Source organism: Ambystoma mexicanum, chromosome 6q (assembly GCF_040938575.1).
Source record: "Ambystoma mexicanum isolate Mex_15411 chromosome 6q, UKY_AmexF1_1, whole genome shotgun sequence".
NCBI lineage: Eukaryota > Metazoa > Chordata > Amphibia > Caudata > Ambystomatidae > Ambystoma > Ambystoma mexicanum.
The window spans coordinates 1,547,233,971-1,547,254,671 of record NC_090937.1 but is presented as its reverse complement, the minus strand read 5'-3'; the positions used below and the strand labels follow the sequence as shown (position 1 = coordinate 1,547,254,671).

At 47.8% G+C, this 20,701-nt stretch overlaps 1 protein-coding gene across 2 annotated transcripts in view; it reads right to left on the bottom strand.

Moving 5' to 3' along the window:
* ATRN (attractin) overlaps positions 1 to 20,701 on the bottom strand; it is a 1,434,670-nt gene that overhangs the window by 1,296,932 nt on the left and 117,037 nt on the right. For both annotated transcript variants that reach the window (XM_069632253.1, XM_069632252.1), the window contains exon 7: positions 6,911 to 7,001. In XM_069632253.1, the coding sequence (XP_069488354.1) occupies positions 6,911 to 7,001 (91 nt within the window). The remainder of the gene's footprint in view (positions 1 to 6,910; positions 7,002 to 20,701) is intronic.

Sequence of the window (20,701 nt, the reverse complement as noted above, 5' to 3'; positions counted from 1 at the left end):
TTGGCCGAGCCCCCGGTCGTCTTCTTCACTAAGAAGAATCTGTAGTAGACTCTGGAGCCCCAGGGTCGCTTTGGAAACAGCTCTATCGCCCCTTTTCTTATCATGGCCCGTACTTCCTGCAGGAGCTGAGGGATGTGCTGCTTCTGCTGGGCCACCGGCGGTATCCGTGGACACTTCTGCTGGAACTCTAGTGTGTCCGTGGGCGAGACCATCCAACACCCATTGGTCGGTGGAGATCTTCCTCTTGCTTTACTTTAATCAATTTATATCACACAGCCATGAACCCTAAGGTGTGAGGGCGCAGACAGAGACAGACAATACAAAGAACAAAAAAAGGACAGTGTCCCAGCGGGTTAGAGAGCGCTTTTGGTGGGTGTCAAGTCAGTGGTAAGTAGAAAAGCCAAGTCTTAAGGGCTTTCTTGAATATCGTGAGGGAAACATGTTGTCGGAGGGTCAGTGGTAAGGACTTCCAGAGTTTAGGTGCGAAAGTAAAGAAGGCCCTGTTCTCAACCTTCTTAAGTTTGCATCGCGGGAGCACCAACAGGCTCTGGTTGCATGATCTTAATGGTCTGCTGCTAGCCTTCTGTATGAAAAGGTCTTGCAGGTATGGGGGCATTATACCCAGCCTACATTTAAAGACAATCGTCAGTAGTCGGAATTAGGATCGAGCCTTGACAGGGAGCCAATGTAGGGCACGCCTACCCTTAGAAACATGATCCTGTCGGACTAGGCCGGTGACTACTCTAGCGGCTCCATTCTGGACTACCTGGAGTCTGTTGCAATCAGCTTTGCAGTGACCAACCACGAGACTACTGCAGTAGTCCATTTTTGCCCCGACAATAGCTCTGACAATGGATTTCCAATTAGCTTGCGAGATGAAACGTCTCAGGTGGGCTAGTAGTTTCACATAATAAATGGATGCTGAGACGTCATTACTCACATGGGCTCTCATGTTAAGCGACTAATCTAATACCATACCCAATATTTTTAGTTTAGATTAAGAAAGAATTTCGACTGATCATAACCTGAATGATTTGTATGCAGGCTCCAGTTTGGCAAGGTATTTAGAGTTCCCCACTATCATCAACTCTGTTTTGCTTTTATTCAAAGCCAAATTGTTGCACACCATCCAATTTTCAATTAATGTGAAGATTCTGTTAAGCTCTTATTCATCCTGGGAATGCACTGTGTTGTCAGCATAATTCGAAAAAGGCGACACCTTCATTCTCTAGCATTTTGAAAAAAGGGGCTGTGTAGATGTTAGAGACAGGGAGATGTGCTGGCTCCCTGAGGAACCCCAAAGAGCATTTGAGATTGGAGAGGCTTCAGCTTCCCCAAGGCAGACTCTACTCTGTCTGTTAGCCAAGAAGGACTTCATCATGGCATCTAGAGCTCCCCTTCTGCAACATCTTGGATTGAGTGGTCGACCAAGTCGAATGCTGCAAACAGATCCAAAGAAACTAAAAGGGAGGCTAGACCTTTGTCCATGCTTCCTAAGAGTCATGACTTTAGGTCCAGCAGGGAGGTCTCGGTGCAGAAACCCTTTCTGAACCCTGACTGATAGGCGTTAAGGATAGGATGCTGGTTCAGATGAAGTGCAATTTGCGAGTAGGCAACGCGGTCAATGATCTTCAAAAGAAAGGGGGTATTTGTAATTGGTCTGTAGTTGAGTAGGTTGTCTGTGGCAAGCCCTGGCTTCTTCAGGATGGCGGTGACCCAAACTTGTTTTAGATCATCTGTAATGCTTCCCTCTAATAATGAGGCATTCACAAATTTGCAGATAGCTTTTATGAGGAGAGGGGGACAGGACTTAATGATCAAGGAAGAGCAGGGATCATCCTTGCATTTCGTTGCCTTAAGTTGTTCAACTATGATCCGCAGGTCATCTTCAGAAACAGGGTGGAATTTGAATTCAGTGACCAATGGCTTTCTGACATATGGTTTACTGTGGGAGGTGCTAGGAATGGTGAACTTTTTTTTAGACAATGTTGGTTCTAATGCCTACGGCCTCCGACCGTGATGCATGGTTGGGGGCCTGACATCCTGACCCGTTAAACCTTGCTTTGGGTCCTGCGTGCTGCCTTGGGAGCAATGTCAGCCACCTCCACCGAAAGCCTTGGAGCAGCCTCTGTAGGGCTCCTGGGTCGTGGACCGGGAGGGTTGACGGTACAAAGAGGACCCTCTGCCAAAACCCTTCGATAATCTGCCAGACTTTCTGCCGTAGGCACGAAAGGACGGGCAGTGTTGGAGAGCCCAAAGCACGGGCCATCTCAGTGTCTGTCTTAATGGCCTGGAACAACTCATCGACAGTCTTCCCAAAGAGGTTTTCATCAAGGGGCATGTCCAGTACCCTGGTCTGGACCTCCTGACTGAAGTTGGTGGCTTTCAACCAGCCACAACGATAGAGGGAAACACTGTACCCCATCTGCTGGAACACTGTCTGCGACCTCCAAGAATGCATTGGCCTGCTCCCTTGAGCAGGAAAAGGATGGACTTAGACCAGTTCACCCTCAATCCACTAAAGGACCGGTATTTTTCGAGTAGTCTCGTGACCTCAGGGCATGAGTGGAGCGGGTCCCCTAAGTATAGTAAAAAATGGTCTGCATACAGGGAGACTGTCTTCCATGCCTCCCTGCCAGCAAAAGCCCCTCCACAATGTGGTGCGCCGCAGAATTATTGCTAGGGATTTGATGATTAATGCGAATAGTGAGGACAGAGGGCATCCTTGTCTTGTTCCCTTGTGTAATTGGAAGATGCATGATGGCCAACCGTTCACCCTAACCTTTGCTTCGGGGGAGTCATATAGGAGTCGGTCCCATCCTATGAAGGTTTCCCCGAATCCCATTCGTTGCATGACTTCCCACAGGGCTTCCCAGAAGAAGGAATCAAAGGCCTTCTCAAAATCGATGGCTAGGAGTTCTTGAAGAGTGGGGACTCTTTCCAGTGCCAGATGGAGTCTGCGGAGGGTCATGCACGTGGATCTTTGAGGCATGAAGCCACACTGGTCGGGATGCATCAGTGAGGTAATGACTCCCTGTAATCGATTTGCAAGGACCTTGGCTAGGATTTTTGTTTTCGCTATTTATTAAAGAGATAGGCCTGTACGAATTACAGTCGTGCAGGGGTTGCCCTGGTTTGGGGATGACAATTATAGTGGCCATTCGGAGGTCAGGTGACGAGGTCCCCTTACTCTTGGGATGTAGGAACATTTGGAGAAGGTGTGTAACCAATGTGCCCCCCCGCCCCCTCATCTTTTTCCATACGTCGATTGGGAAGCCGTTTGGTCCTGGCGTTTTCCCTGCATGTAGTTGAGATAGCTGTCGTGATCTCATCTTCCGTAATGTCCCCATCAAGGAGTGTTTTCTGTGTCATGCCTAATCGTGGCAGTGTGATTCCGTCAAGCACTGTTGTGTTGCAGGGCTTTTCTGTGGGTGCATGTAGCTTGGCACAGAAGTCTGCAAAGCCTTCTGCGATGTCTTGATCGGTTTGTAGTGTTATTGCATCAGTCGTCCTGATCTCCCTGACCTGTCGATGGCCCTCATCTCTGTGCTCCAGCCAGGCGAGCAACCAGTGTCGTACAGTCTGGTGCGCATTTCAGAGTGATCCTGCCTGGCCTTGTCTAAGGTTATATTGCCTAGGTGTTCCTTGGCCACCAAGAATGCGCAATGTGCGTCTGACGAACCACTGGCAACATAGGTTGTCTCTTTTGTAGCACCTCTTGCTCTGCAGTTATCACTGATTGGTAATGGGCTTTCCTATGTGCCGATGTCCAGGAGCGAATCTCTCCACGCAGGACTGTTTTATATGCTTCCCATAACTTTGCTGGATCGTCTACCGTTCCAGTGTTTATTTCGAAGTACTCGGTGGTGCTTTCCTGAATGTGTTCAATGAGGTCAGGGAAACCAAGATAGGATTTGTTAAGCCGCCATGAGGGGCGGTCTGTTTGTTGTGATTTTGATTAGTAAGGAAGAGTGGTCTGAGATGCCCCTCTGGAGAAGTGCTGCATTGACTGCTTTGCGTAGGTCTGTGGTTGGGAGGAAGAAGTAGTCCAGTCTCGAAAGTGAGGCATGAACTCCAGAGTGGTACGAATATTCGCGTACGGCCGGGTGAAGGTCCCGCCATAAGTCTTTCATTCCAATTGCTGCTGTGAAAGTGGCAAGTTTGGTGTCCGTGTTTGGGTTTCTGCCTCTTAGGTGTGTCCGATCCAAGGTGGCGTCCATGACTTTGTTGAAGTCTCTCCCTAGTTCCTATATGTCGGCCATGTTGGTGGTAATTTTGGGGGTGATGTCGCGGATTAGCTCGGCCAGTAGTGTGGTGGAAATGGGGGAAACTGCCAGGATTGCGAGGTTTAGGTTTCATAACGTGCCCTGTGTGAGGACGTATTTGTGTCTTGCATTACATTGGAGAGTTTGAAGGGGAGTCTCTTGTGTATTAATATCAGCACGTATGAGAGGTGGGTTTACTCCTGGTTATCTTGTCTGATTCGGTATCAATAATCCTTCTAACACGGTAGTTAGTGCGATACAGGTTCGCTTTTATTGATGGTTTATGAAAGATTCCACTTGATACAATGGTTAGTGTGTAGAACACTGTTATGGCATTTTGTGCCTTGGTGCGGTCAGCCGACACGTGTTTCAACCCATACGGGTCTTTCTCAAGGCAAGTATGTATTGCTGCGGTCCCTCGGTGGGGTTCTTGTTTTATAATGGGTGGCTGTCCTTATGGCAGTCTAGCTCCTATTGGGCTCTTCGTCTGAGTAGTGTCTGTGATGCGTTGCTCCCTGCGGCTTCAGCACAAAATGCCATAACAGTGTTCTACACACTAACCATTGTATCAAGTGGAATCTTTCATAAACCATCAATAAAAGCGAACCTGTATCGCACTAACTACCGTGTTAGAAGGATTATTGATACCGAATCAGACAAGATAACCAGGAGTAAACCCACCTCTCATACGTACCAAATTGGGGTCCTGGCTAAACCCCTAAACCACTCCTGTGATCTTGCGACACCAGAACAAATCATCCAGCATATAAATGGTGCTTAGCATGGGCAGGTTCCAATCCTAGAGCCAACCAGACCCTTAATATCAGCACGCCCTTCAACCCCATGGAAAAGTCGGCGTGCAGTGCTATGCAGTAATTTGTGCGTCGAAAGAGGGTGCACAATGTGCCCGCGAGGTGTATTTCCGTGAGGAGAGCAATATCAGGTGTATGTCTATTTAGGAGTTGTGTTACTAGGCGCTGATTGATCCAGCTGCCCAGGCCATTGCCATTCCAAGTCAGGAGTTTTGGATTTCTATTGTTATTCCCAGGGGTGGCCATATCGGCTATTTAGCGCCGTGATGATGTGGGTGGCCTTGTTGGTGGGCTGTTTGTGCCGTGAGGTTGATTGTGTGGGCAATATGGGTCCAACATGTGTGTATTTGAGTAATGGATCCGTAAGCAAAATAAGAAGCTTGAACATGAACTTTCCCTTTTTCCCCCTCCCTATACTCCACCCCAACCTGAAGTATCTGTCGCCCAAACAGGGTGATAGACGGAACTGTTGTCTATCTAACCGGTAAATAAGAGAGAAAGGAAACACCAATTAAGTGGACGTGATCCCCATGAGGTACAGCCTTTTCCAGTTATCCCAGGATGGAATTCTGGGTGGTGTGGGGAGGGGGTTTCCTCTGGGGCCACCCGATGTGGGTTCTGCACATGGGCACGTGTCTATGCATTGTGTTTGCTAAATCGTCAGATTCTCGTGGTTTAGCCTTTAGTAGGTTAGATTATCTCACCATAGTCTGGTCAGTGGTCGTCAATCGGTGGTGGTGGTGGTGGTGGTGGGGGGGAAGGCCTCGATCAGGTGGCAGACAGGGTCCTGGTGATATATTTTAAGTTATGCTGGGAATAGAAGACCATACTTCACGTTCAGGGTTTGGCGATGTTTCTTCAGTTGGTCAAAATATTGTCTGGCTTTATGGACCCCTCTGGTCTAGTCCGGGAAAAAGGTGATCCAAGATCCATTGTGTGTGATCGTTCCCTTGGTGCAGGCCATTTGGAGCAGTGCATCGCGGTCTCTGTAATTTAGTAATTTTGCAATTACCGTGCATGGTGGCGCACCTGGTGTGGGGGGCCTTGTAGGCTCTTTCAATGGAGAAGAATTTGGAGAATGATTTAGGTTTGAATAGGTCTGCCAGCCATTGCTCCAGAAACAGCTCCATACAAGGCCCCTCTGTCTTTTCGGGTAGTCCCAGGATATGAACATTGTTGCGTCGCAATCTTACTTCACCCTCGTCGACTCCTTCTAGTGTTTTGAGGCGTGTCATGACACAGGTCATGCACTGTTCCATGCTGCGTAGCCCATCCTCTGTTCCCGAGATGCGTTGCACGGCCTCTTCCGTCCGAGAGGTGAGTTTCTGCAAGTCGTGCCAAAGAACAGAGGCATCCATGCTGATGCCGTCCATTTTTTGCTCCATGGATGCTCGCGAGTCGGCGATTGCAGTATATTGATTTGACTGTTAATAATGTGGTCTGTGTTTTTATGGAATATCTATTTTTCATGAATCTGCATCTGTTCACTTTTGTACCCTTGTGTATGAGCTTTTATGGATTATTTTATCCGAATAAAGTATATAATGCATATCCTAAATGCAGAATGTGACACAGGGCTATCCCACCATTCAGCTTGCAAACACCTAAGAGTTTACATTGGGCTCCTCTACAGTCAATATGCCTTAAAATCAATATAGTCTTGCCCATATTTGAACAGACAAATTCACCATTCCATTTGAGCAGTAGGTCATTGTCAATTATTACAGCTTAAACGTGCGTTATTAAGATTGTTCATCACAGTTTCAGAATAAGTACAACATTGACAGAAATTGGAAAATAGAAACACTTTTACAAGTATACAATTTCAAGTACCTTATGCAATGCTAGGGAATGGCCATATCTGATCGATACAGAATTCACTGTGCTGTTCAATGTGATCCAATCCTGGGAATCTAAATCAAACCTAGAAAGTAGGAGGGATTGATTTAATTTCCTGTAAGTCAATTCTTAACTGGATATTTCAACATTAAATCAATTGAGGTAATGCATATCTGGGAAAGCACTCAATTTGTTCATACACAACGGAAACACACTGAAAAATTGTAGTAAAATGGAAGGGGACAATGGAAGAAAAACCAATCACTAGAGAACTGTATACCCAATACCAACCTTTCTTTTCAGCATTACTTGGATTATGGTATTCTTAAAAATCTCATATAATCGCTAATTATTTTATAATATGCAATAGGCACAAACAACCATCCCAGCATTGACTTTCAAAGATCTTGTGACACCCACCCCCAATTTACCATTTAAGATTCCTATGAGTGAATTAAGTAATATAAGCTCAAATTACCCGCAAACACTTGACTGACACAAATGTAGGCTCAATGTTACAATTGGTCCAATTTGACGGCCTAGTGAAGCTTGGCCTCGTAGTGCGATTGCAACCCTCAAAAGTGATGGCTGGTAGTTATTGAATGTATCAAAATACTGGTGTTGCTTTTGGAGACTATTCAGACCATCATATTTCAGCCTGCTTTGCAAATACGAAGGGTAAAGACCATATGCAAGTCAAGCGTGGTCCCATCCAAAAAGAGGAAGTCGAGACCAAACTGCAAGGTCATTCCTTCTGTAGAAGATCACAAACAGCGCCAGATACATTTCTGCCTCATTGGGAATCGCCTCATTAGGGACAGTCAGTGAAGTGTAGCTTTGGTTTCCAAGTACACCAGGCTCAGGACCCACATCTTTGCATACCAGTCATCAATCATTCTTCTGTGTTGCCAATAGTGCAATTGCCTAAACTGTTGGAATAGTAAAACAAAAAGGGGGCGGTGCTTGGGAACTTGTTTGGCTAAGATCCGTTTACGTTCTCCTACCCTCTAGACCAGGTGTCTGCAACCTTATGTTTTGTACTAAAACTCCCATGATCTTGCAAAATGGACTTTGCTGGATAGGGCCGATGGAAGTTGTAGTACAAAACATCTGAAAAGCCAACGGTTGCAAATTCCTTCTCTAAGCCAATCTTCTTTGTAGTCTCCAAAGAGTATGGTGGAAAAGAATTAAGATGCAGCATTAAAACAAAGTTGCTCCTCGGGTATTGTTCTCGTTCCAATTCATACATACTCGGGGACCGAAAGAGTGGCAGGGTGACAAGACTAGAGTCATTTTGCCTGCAGAAAATTCCTTGCAATAATTTATAACGGGGTGCGACAGAACCCCCTCCAGGCACCGTCCCCAACACACCAGTCCAATTACATCCACTTAAACCGTACTGGAACGATTAAGCACCATGAAAAATGAAAAAAGGACCAGAAAATGGAGCTGGAATGGCGGAAAGAATACAACCCAGAGAAAAAAATAAAATAAAAATGTTCCAGAAACAAATCCGAGCATACAAGAAGGAAATACAAAAGGCGAAGAGAAGGCATTACGACGACAGAATCTCCAGTGCGACAAACCCACAAAAAAATGTTCATTAAAGAAATGAGAAACCCACCAGGATGCGACAACACCCCAACACCCTCAGAGAAACTTTGCAACGACCTGGCAGACCACTTCAAGAACAAAATCAACGACATCCGACAAATCATACAAAACAGACCAGCCAACCATAACATCCAACCTACCGAACCCAACACAGAACGAAAACACTAATTCCAAAACGTTCTCGCAATATTAACAGAGGCTTTCGTCTTGCTGGTGAAACACAGCAATAAATCTGGTTCACCCATAGATCCGTGCCCGCCTGACATCTTCCTCGCACAAGGAACACCATCAGAATACTACAGAAACCTCCTAGATCTCTCACTAGCAACTGGAACTGTACCAAAAACATCCAAATCAGCATATATCAAGCCACAACACAAGTGGCGACGTGAAAGACCGCTCCAACTACAGGCCATTCTCAAACATTCCCTACCCAGCAAAACTCCTGGAAACATACGCATACAAATTAACCCAACACCACGTAGAAAAACACCACCTGTTGGACCAAGCAGAAGTTGGCCTAAGATCTGCAAGTGGAACAGAAACAGCACTAGTATACATCTGGGACGACCTAAAAACAAACGCAGACTCCGACATAATCTCAGCCCTGATTCTGCTCGACCTCTCCACAGCCTTTGACACAGTTAGCCATGACGCCCTAATCAAAAGACTAGAAGACATCGGCATAACAGACAGCACTACTATGGAGTAAATCTTTCCAAGCAGACAGACCAGAAACCATTTGGTTAAAGCCCTTCAAATCCACACCACGAGTCAACGACTGGAGTACCACAAGGGTCCTCAATATCACCACTGTACTTCAACATCTACCAAACTGCACTAATCAGAATCTTCAAAAAATACAAAATTACATGCTACAACTACGCAGATGACACACAAGCGGATCACTCAACCCTAATATCAAGTGTCTAAAAGAAGTCTTTTATTGGATGAATGCGAACAACCTGAAAATCAACCCAGGAAAGACAGAAATCATGATTATATAAAAAAAAAAATCAAGAGAACACCACCTATATTCCATGGCCAATGGAAATGGGAACCGTACCAATCCCATCTAAGGTAGTAAGAAATTTGATTGTCCTGATGGACAACACCCTAACCTTAGAACCACAAATAAATGCAATAATCAACAAATGATTCTTCCTACTTCACACGGCAAGAAGAATCCTACCTTTCCTCTCCTTAACCCACAAAACACTCACAATCGTCGCCCTCATCATGTCAAAAACCGACTATGCACACAGCCTCTATCTCGGGATACCAGAATACCTCCTGAAGAAACTGCAAAGGATCCAAAATGCAGCAGCAAGACTCCTCAAACTATCCAGAAGAGACCACATCACCCCAGCCGTACAAACATTTCCTTGGCTTCCAGTCAAACATCGCATCACCTTCAAAACAATGTGCATAACACACAGGGCAATCGGTGGACAAGGAACTGGATTCCTGCAAAATAAATCAATATACAAGCCAACAAGACTCCTCAGACCAAGCAACGAAATCCGACTGGAAGAAAAACCATACCTTGAGAAAAAACGTGGGGGCTCCTTCTCCCACTTAGCCGCAAAAACCTGGAACAACATCCCGAAAGAAATAAGACACACCAAAGGCTACTTACAATTCTGAAAATTACTAAAAACCTGGCTCTTCATCACAGATTCAGACTAAAAAACCAAAACATCAAACGGGAAACACAATGAAAAGGACAACAAATCTAGGACGACAATGAATAAATCTCGAACCAAATAAAGAAACACTTACAACAAGAGAGACGACACTAAGTCAAATAGGACACAAGCGACACCCACTAGGACAGAATCCAACTTCCCTAGCCAACCTGCAGTGAACAACCTTCACCCACTCGATAAATGCCACTATAGATCGTACCTGTATAAAGTTGGGTAAACGTTAGCACTTGCCAGACTAAGCGGTGGATATAGGCAGGGGCCTGATCCGGAGAGAGTTGTGAAGGTAGGCAGACGCCACCCATGGACATAATTGCAAGCGTTAACATTCCCACATTCCTAAGGGGGTAGGAGTAGTAACACAAATGAGCAACTGAATAAGAGGATGAATACCGAGCAGCCCCAACACATGGGAGTAAACCCGGGCTTACCGATGCTGCCCTCCTAGTAGACTAGATCGGGAATACTCGCTGGGCTAAACCGCAAGGGACGCCCAAACGCATGCCCACACCTGCATACAAACAGGGGCCTCTAAGGCCGGTCTTGTCGCTGATATTGAAGGAGTTACAATTGTGGGCAGACTAATGGAATTTAGAGCAGTCCAAGGACCTCACTCGGCAGCTGGGTCATGAATTTGCTCCAACGGTCATCCTGGAAGAAATCAGTTCCAGAGGTCCACGTAGCAACAAGTGATTTAGTACTGACATTAGATTGAGCCAATCGAGAGAGCGAGAAACTGGTCGAAGCTGGCAAGCTGGGGCCTTGCACTTGGGTTGTTGGGCATTTTGGTCCATGTACACATAAATTCAGCTTTGAAGGTTCGTCTAGTGATTGAGATCTAACAGCTGAGCTTCCTACTGCCAGAGGCCTGCGCAAGGGATGCATACTTGTCCCATTTCTTTGAAACTTTAATCTATCTGACCTGGGTGCATCTCTGGCAACTGTTTGTTCCTCTAACTGTCAGTGGAGTAAAGTTATTTTGGATGTCGCATGCGGACATCATCTTGATAGATTGTACCCGAGTGGGTCTTCAGCAATTACTGGATTCCTTTAAGCAATATTGCACTTTTAAGGATCCGATCAATACAGATAAATACAAAATGTTTACGATCTCAGCCGGTTGCAAGAGAAAAAGACGTAGATAGGCGTTGGCAGAGAAGCCACATTGTGTTAATAACTTACTTTAAATATCTTGGTTTTAAAATTCTCGCAAATCCCTGCAACACTGCTCTTAATAATTTACATGAAAAGGACAAACCTCTCGAGGCACAAAGGAGGAATTTGAATTACCGCCATGGGAAATACTCAGTGTTACTGATTCTAAAGTCATTATGTAAATAAAATATGGTCTTGAAATTCATCACTTGCTTTTTGTAGATGTTACCTCTTTTGGAAAGGTATTTTATTTCTCTGAAATATCAGTCTCAATAGCCCTGATTCAGGTTGAATTGGGGCCGACATCACTGGGAATGCTCGTTTGGTGGAAATAGAATAGCTTTGTCATAAGTTTTCAAAGCCACTGAGAAATGTGTTATTTGAGCCGTTTGAGACAACCAATGTTTTAAATTGGCTCTAGATATAAAATAAGTCATAGAAAATGTGTTTGAGTTTAAGAACCAGCTTTTGTTTGGCTCTTGAATTGGGGTAAAAAATGTGACAAGTTACGAAATCTTTAACGCTATTCAGAATTCAGACTCACAAACAAGATGTTAGGAACATGTGCATTGTATTTAAATCAATTTCCCTCTTGGTAGTTTGAAAACACCAAGTCTTAGATTAAATATCTTGTTAAAACGTGAAACTGTTTAATGTAGAAGTGGGATCATTGGGATAACTGCCGCTGTTGTGGAAAAGAAGTAGAGACTAATAAACATCTTGTTATAAATTGTGAAGCTCTAACAACCCATATTCTAAACAGTTTTGAATGGTATGTTAAAGATCTGAGATGTGAGCCTTTGGAGACAATTGATAGAGGCTGTATCATCTTCATTATGCAAAGCCCTATGCCAATTTTTACATATGATACAATTATTCAATGAGAATTAAGACAGAGTGCATTAATGAATCGTGGTTTTTGTTAGGGAGAATTCTCATAAATGTTCTAATTCCCTTCACCTTAGAGACCCCCAGCAACTTTGTTTGATTTTGAGGACTTGATTTCTTTATCTGGAGATAGTATAAGCCTTTTTTCCCCACTCGCTCATGTATTTTGATGTGTGATTTACTCTTGTGTTCTTTGATTATGGAGGTTTAGACAACTCCATAGGCATCTTTTCATGTGTGTCACACATCATCGTCAATGCAGCGACACGGGGAATCCTTTTAGGCTGTCCCAAGGTTTAAATACCTTCTCTGGGATAAACTGTTTCCCATAGAATGTAAAGTTAAATTGACTTTCTCCAGCATGGGGTCTGGCATGGATTCACATGCTCAGGAAAATCCCCCGTCGTCAGCCGGGAATCCTCGGTAAAGAAAAAAAAAATCAGTATCAGTTTCTGATCTGTCTTTCTTAGTAGTAATCAATCGCTGATCTCTGGGTCATACTGCCCACAGCCAATGACTGCCCTCTCCCTAAGCCCCTTCCCTGGCAGCCATCCTCAGATATTTAACCGCACGCTAAAGTGTTGGGAGTCCTCGTGTTTAGCTCTCAAGCTTTTGCTGCGTTTTAGCGCCTTTTCAAAGAGACTTTCTCATTTTTCAGTCAAATAGAGCCTCAAGCTCCACCGTATCTACATCCGATTAACGGGGAAGGTTGAAGATTTCGTCGAGTTACGCTTCTTGGAGGAGTCCAGGAGTTTCTGCGGCCTACCCGAACATGGCCCAGGAGAAAGGAAGCTCGACGCCCGGAAAGCTGTTCAGGGTTCAGGGTTTGCCCTGGATGCCAGCTGCAGAATGTGTTCAAGGAGGACGAGCACTCGAAATGTCTCTACTGCCTTCATGAGGACAAAATGCACGTGGAGAAGGACTGCGTTTTGCAGGAACATGTTGGAAATGGACCATCAGGGACTGACGCCTTCGTCTCTCCAACTGGCTGGAAGGAAAGAGCCCATCACGTGAGAAGAAGAAGAAGTCAGAGAGGTCTTCTAAGTCCTGTGAGGGCGACCCAGCGACGGTGGCCCAACAAAGCAAAGCACCGCGAGCCCGCGGGCACTGGGAGCGCCGAACGGTCAAGCTCCTCGGCTGCCAGGCAGGGCGCATCCTCTCCATCGAGGAAGTCGCGGCGGCCCTGGCGCAACCTGTGGAGGCTACACCAGTGGAGGCGACCTCGGGGCCCAGAGGCCCCCTGCCTCCACGGAGAGAAGCTTCTTTCAGACCCCCGTGAAGACCCCAGCAGAAAAAGGGGGGGGTGGTGGCCATTGTGGACACGGACACGGCATCCGAGGAGGAGCTGGTAGAAGTCTTAGAGGGCCTCAACGAGGGAGTCGAAGAGCCGTTCCCACGGGAGGGATCCCGACTAAGGTGACGACGAGAGTGACGGCGGCACCGGCGAGGGTCCTAGTCATCTGTCGCTTCCGGAGCCGCAGGACAACTCGGCGGCCATTTTGTTGGCAATACAATCCTTATGTTCGGAGATAAGGACGAGATTGCCCTTACCACCGACGGAGGAACCAGGCTCGACAGAGGAGCCAGAGCCAGGCCCGGCGGGAAGCCCCCCGAACAAGAGAAGACGGATCCATCCAGCCCCGCCTTTTGCCCACGTCCCCCGTCCCTGGGGATGACACGGGAACGGACACGGCCACGACGGGCACCGACGACGGGACGGAGCTCCCATCGCCCCCAGCCCGGGCCTCCCCGCCTGACGAGATCGGATCTTTCCATGCAATGATCGCCAGGGCATCCGAGCTTTTTCAGCTCTGCCCCGAAGAGAGGAAGGAAGGTTTCCTTTACCAACGGCGCGAGCCCAAGAGGAAAAAAACAGTCCTCGCCATGACTCGGCTGGATGACATCTGGGACGAGGGTCTCATCCTTCTCAAGAACCCGTCTACGACGCCTGCCAAGAAGGATCGGTACAAGAAGAAGTACCGGGTCCCCGACGCAGCCCCTTTGTGCCTTAGGGCAAAACCGACCCCTGACTCGGTCGTCTCAGCGGCGGCCAAGAAGAAAGCAGGGGTGGGGGGGCATCGGCCTCAACGTCAACTTCCCTGCCGGACGGCGAAGGAAAGAAGCTGGACGCAATGGGATGACGAGCGGCAACAACGATTAAGGCGGACAACACCCTCGCGATCGCGGCCCGCTACGTCAGGGAGTTATGTTACAAGATCGCCACCCTGTTGGACTTCCTACCGGACGACAAGAGGGCCGAGGCCCTGGAGATCTTGCAAGAAGGCAAAGTGGCGTCGGACCACGCCATTACGGTGGCAACGGACATTGCCGACACCGGTTTCCGCCAGCTAGGCAACAGCGTTTGCCTTAGACGAGGGTGGCTCAAGGCGACGGATTTCCACCAGGACGTACAAGCCAAGGTTTTGGACATGCCGTTCGACGGGAACAATCTGTTTGGGAAAACAGTGGATGAGTCCCTCCAAGCCATCAAGGCGGACACAGAGACAGCTAAGGCCCTAGCCATTCCCCGGCAACGAAGGCCCTCCTTGCGGAGCACCGGAGGCAAGCAGGGTGCCTCCAAGGGATTCGGCAGTGGCTCCTCTACGTACCGCCAAGCGGCCCGCTCCTCGTCGCAGGAAGCCTATAGAGGACGAGGCAAGTCGGGTGGACCCTGCCGTCGTTGCCAGGGAGGCCAAGGCGACAAGGCATCCTCCAAGCAAGATTGAACCGACCGTGGTGTTGGGCCCCCACCGAAGCACCCCGGTGGGAGGCCGGCTGGCGAAGTTCGTCAGCGTGTGGGAGTCCATCTCCACCGACCGTTGGGTGCTGGACACCCCGGCCCAGGGGCACGCCCTCCCATTTCTAAAAAAGTGCCCCCGCATTCCACCCGTGGCCACGAAGGAAACTCATGTCCCTCAACTGCTATTGGAGGTAAGGGTGATGCTCAAAAATGGTGCCATCAAGCTCGTCTCGAAGAGGCTCCGGAGTATACTCATGGTAATTCCTTGTGAAAAAGAAGACAGGAGGATGGCGCCCCATCCTGGACCTGCGACGACTGAACAAGTACATCAAGGCACAGAAGTTCCGGATGGTCACACTCCAGCACGTGATGGGACAGCTGGAGGAGGGAGATTGCCTGTCGTCGTTGGATTTGGAGGATGCGTACTTCCACATCCCCATTCTAAAAGGACAAGGAAAGTTCCTCAGGTTCGTGGTCCAAGGATGGCACTACCAGTTCAAGGCCCTCAAGTTCGGATTGAAGTCGGCACCCAGGGTGTTCACCAAGTGCCTCGCATCGGTGGCAGCGCGGCTGTGCCTGCAGGGGATCCACTTCTACCCCTACCTGGACGACTGGCTCCTCCGAGCAAGGACAAGGGAGCTCGCCGTAGAACACACATCGAAGACTGTCCAGCTGCTCACGTACCTGGGATTCTCCATCAACTTTCCCAAATCCCATCTGGTCCAGTCGCAAGTCGCACTGTTTCTGGGAGCCAATGTAATGCTCACCTGATTCCCGCAGAGGCGCCGGTCTTGACTGGGTGAATGCCGTATCTTCAAAGGTGATGTGTAACAGACGGTTGGCTCTTTGGGCTGGACCTCTGTGCACTGTATGTCTGACTCGAAGAGTAATATGTCTGCAGATAGAAAATATGGGATTAATGAACTGGGGTTATTGGGTGCCTCTCTCCTCTTCCCCTTCTCTTCTCCTGTAGAACCCCAAAGGTTAACACCCTCACCTTAGGTAAGTGAACGCCGAGCTCTCCATCTGCCTCGGGCAGGGTGCCGTAACCAGTTTCTTCACTGGATAAGGGTGCAGGCCTCTTGAGCTCAGAGGACTGCTGTCCGTCGTTAACTGCACGAACAGTAAGTTCTGGGCACTTCAAATGTCTTAAAAGTCTTTTCTAATGATATCTCTTGTTTTGCAGGGTTCCGGCGATGGCGGATGGCGGGCTGATGAGAGTTGAGGATCGAACCTGCGTGAGCAATAGAATCGCCTGGAAGCACGTAAGTAAGCGCTTGTAGCCTGCTTCACGATGCGCACTAACTATCCCTTTTATCTTGCAGCTACAAGTTCGGAGCTTTAGAGAAGCTGAAGGGTGCTGGAATACCCACTGGATTCGGCGTGGGAAGGAGTAATGGCACGTGAGTAATAAAGTTGCCCAATGTCTTTAAACGCACCTTCTTTTGTCTTTCAGATGCGGGATGCAGCGCCGAAGGCCTCCGGAGCGTGCAAAGAGCTGGTAAGCTTTTGTCTTTCAGATGCCGGAATGCAGTGCGAAGACCTCTGGAGCATGCGAAGAGTAGGTAAGCTTTGTCTTTCAGATGCCGGAATGCAGCGCGAGGCGTTGGTGACAGCCGATGGACCAGGTAAGAGATGCGCTGCCACTGAAGACCGTAGTGCTAACCTGTTCTTTCTTTGTCTTTACAGGTGCTGCTGAAGACTGGATTCCAGGATGGTAAGCCTTTGTTCACTTAGGCCCAGGATCAGAAGCAGAAGACACAATGAGCGTTCTGCTGCAGAGAATGCAGAATAACGCAAAGCAAGATTCATCCATCGGGTGTGGTTTAAATAGCCTCCTGTAGTGCTTAGATGTCTCCTTCCACAGCCACGCCTAGGTAAGAAAAGAGTTCCTGCTTTCCAGAAGAGTTCCAGTGTTCTGAACCTAGGGAGTGGCTCCTGCCCCACCCAACAGGAAAAGTAGTCCCAAACAGAAGAGGATCAGGGGTTCAACTGGCAGGTAAGTAAGCAGCATGGTCTGCTGCAGGTAAGTCCACCCAAGCATTATGAGCCCGGCGCTTCCAGCGCTAGGACTGGGCATCTTTATGAGCCTGGTGCCACTGGCGCCAGGACAGGGTCCAAAAGGTCCCAATTGGGACTGGCTGGCACTCGGAACCGGGGTTATGGGTCTGCTTCCAAGGGAGTCGGGCAAGTCCTGATCTTTTGGAAGCAGAGATCATGACAGCCAAGCTCGACACCAGAAACAGTGCCAAGTGCCAAGCTCGACACAGTGGCCCGTCTGGCCTCGCCATCGGATGAAAGGACGAAGGCCATCCTGGGCAAGGTGCCGACTCACTCAGCAGGGCGCTGCGCTCGTGCCACGAGTGGGAACTACGTCAGGATCAAGTGGATCGACTCTTTCGACGATGGGGAAAACCCCAGATCGACCTGTTCACGACAGCGACAAACTCCAAGTGCCAGAGGTTTGCCAGCAGGTTTCCCCAGCTTAGGAGCATGGGCGATGCCTGTGCCTCATGGGGGTGCCATTCAAGCCCCTGCATTCGGCACCGTTGAAGTTGCGGTCGTGGAAGACTGCGTTTCTTGTGGCCATCACCTCCGCACGATGAGTGGGAGAGATCCAGGTCCTATCCTGCAAGCCTCCATACTTGACTTTTCACGACACGAGGGTGGTGCTGAGGACGCACCCCTCTTTTATGCCCAAGGTGCCGCAGAACTTCCACCTCAACGAGCCCTTGGTGTTACCGGTTTTCTTTCCGTCGCCTTTGTCGCCGGCCGAGAGGACTTGGCACTCGCTGGATGTGGCTAGAGCGCTGAAATTCTACGTGCACCGCACAAAGAGTTTTCGGAAGACATTACAGCTATTTGTGAACTTTGGACCTGTGAACCAAGGGAAGGCTCTCTCGAAGGCTTCCATTTGCAGATGGCTCTCCGGCTGCATCATGCACTGTCATCGGTTGGCAAATGGACCATTGCCCGGCTGTCCGAGAGCCCATTCGACCAGAGCGATCGCTGCTACTACGGCATTCCTGTCTGGTGTGCCCCTGCTGGACATCTGCAGGGCTGCTACGTGGAGGTCGACACACACCTTCACGAAACCTGGAGTCCCGATCGACGCAGTAGAATCCTACTGCGTCGATCGGGACTCCAGGTTTGGAGTCCAGGGTCGGACAAGCATTGCTGCGCAACCTGTTCACCTTAAGGTGGGCCTGGTGAGGAGGTAAGAGTTGCTTAATGTTGAGCCTTTTGCCACCTCCCGTGGTTGTGCATGTGTGTACTGCTATGTATTCTTGTATTCCTGAGCATGTGAATGCATGCCAGACCCCATGCTGGAGAAGGAACAAGTTACTTACCTGGGGTCTGGCATGGATTCACATGCGAACCCTCCCTCCTTCCCCTCTGCGGCTCTTCACTTGGTCAGACTGCCACTTTACGTGCTACCAATTCTGAGGATGGCTGCCAGGGGAGGGGTTTAGGGAGAGGGCAGTCATTGGCTGTGGGCAGTATGACCCTGAGATCAGTGATTGATTACTACTAAGAAAGAGATCAGAAACAAAACTGATACTGATTTTTTCTTTACCGAGGATTCCCGGCCTGACGACGAGGAATATTCATGAGCATGTGAATCCATGCCAGATCCATGCTGGAGAACAACAGTTACAGGTAAGTAACTTGTTCCTTACTAGTCTTTTTAAATTCCTAGGCCCAGCACACACCATCTTACAATAGAGTGCTGAAGGGGTTACCTAGTATCCCCCATGTCTATAAACTCATGTAGCAGTGAAATGCTACCCTTTCCTATCGAAATGGTTGGTGGCAGTGGTTTTACAACGAACTACCATAATTTTTCCCGACCGAGAACAACGGTAGCTAAAAATCACGGGAGCAATGTTTTTCAAGATGGCGTCCGAGCCCCCTTTGATTAAACAGGTCACGGTCTTTTTTCGCCATTTCCTTTTGGAAAGGTCCTTCTATAGTTTGTCTCTGGGGGCCAAACTCAGTTTGGTCCTTTTAGAAGCCCGCCAAAGGCGTAGGAACAGTTTTCAGACCGAAGACCGCCTCTGGTGCCTGAGTGTCTGGGGTGGAAAGAAAGTGAGGGAGGTGCCCGAAACTCCCTGTGCTTATTCTCCTAGGAGAAGCAAATGCACTCTGGCATGATTGGCTGGCTGAATGTCCGGCAAGGACAGCCATCCTGCTGGGTGAGTGGCAGCTAGGCTAGAATGAATGGGAGAAAACTGTTTAAAAAGGTGAGTCTCTTGGACTGAAAGGCAGAGTCGACCACTGAACGAAAGAACCGAAGACGAGCTGGAAGAGGATGGCTGCTACAACTACTAGACCATTGGTTTGACCGGTGGAGCCCGGCTGCAGGTCCAAATCGCCAAGTTCACCTTGACAGAGAAGCCCCTTCAAGGATGACTTCTTCCTTTGAGTTGGTAGTACCAATCAACTCGTAAGCCACCTGGATACTATTCTCGGAGCTGGTTACGATTAACCAGCGAGAAGGACACCAGCTTGTGTGCTTGAAGAACAGCAACCGGACCAAAGATTTGCCCATTTGCCAGCTTTGTGGTTCGTCCCCGTGCAGTGCAGGAGTCCCCCCCCTACCTCCCCAACGTCCTCCCTCTTGTCCCCACAACTGAGGCTCAGGAGCAAAGAGATCTGCAGGAACTGCCAGGAACAGGAGTCTTCAGCTGCATCTTTTTATTCAATATAATGTACTGTGAAAACCTGACCGAGAGAACTTACCTCTCACTGCGAAAGTGCGCACAACGTTGCCAACTTGAAGGCCTAGTCAGCTTGTGACCCGACATAAAAAACCTTTCTTCCGTGTACTACTTCTAAGAACCGTGGCAAAGACTTTTCAGTTTTAAAAACCCAGAACCGTTTTTACTTATACAAGGCACTAGTCCATTGAATTTGGCCTATCTATTGCATTGAATCAACTCCTCTGGTAAACTCAAACTATTTGAACTGTTTTAAAGTAACTAATATTCATTTTATCAGCTTATGCCTTTTTGCTCCTACTTCAATGCTATTTGGCTCCAACTTCAAGGGAGCTCAGTAATCAGTACTGTAGTATAATTTTTGTGTGATATTGGTTGCCTCCTTTAGTGAATGCTTTCTAAATGATTGTGTAATAAATTAATAATTGTTTTACGAAGACACTTTGAGTACCAGCTGAATACTTGCTATTGTAGACCTTTATGGGTGTAACACCCTTACAAGCTTACATTCCCTCTTGAGATAAGCCTGCCTGCTCAGCTTGCTACCAAAGACTTAGTGGTACAGACTTATACCAAAGGTTGGTTTTGCTTACACCTGTAGTCCTAGTTGTGTGTAGTGGTCCCAGAGGGTACTGCATACAAACTTTTCCTAACAATCTTAAACATTAGCGATGCATTTAAAAAATAAATGTTTAAGTCAATCTTTTTAATGGAGACAATGTTTTGAAGTGTTCTTTTTTTTCCCCTTATGTTAGAAATATGCAATGTTGGTTTTAAGAGATACATTTAAATATGCTACTATGTTAAATTTTGGAATTATTTGTTGTAAACGTGTATTTTTTTTTATAAACCAAAGGCACAAAAGAAAAAAAGAAAAGATAAAAAGGCACTCATGACAAGCATGCAGAATTTTGGCAGATAATGGAAATCAGATTTACGGAAGTGTTCCACATTCTAAGCT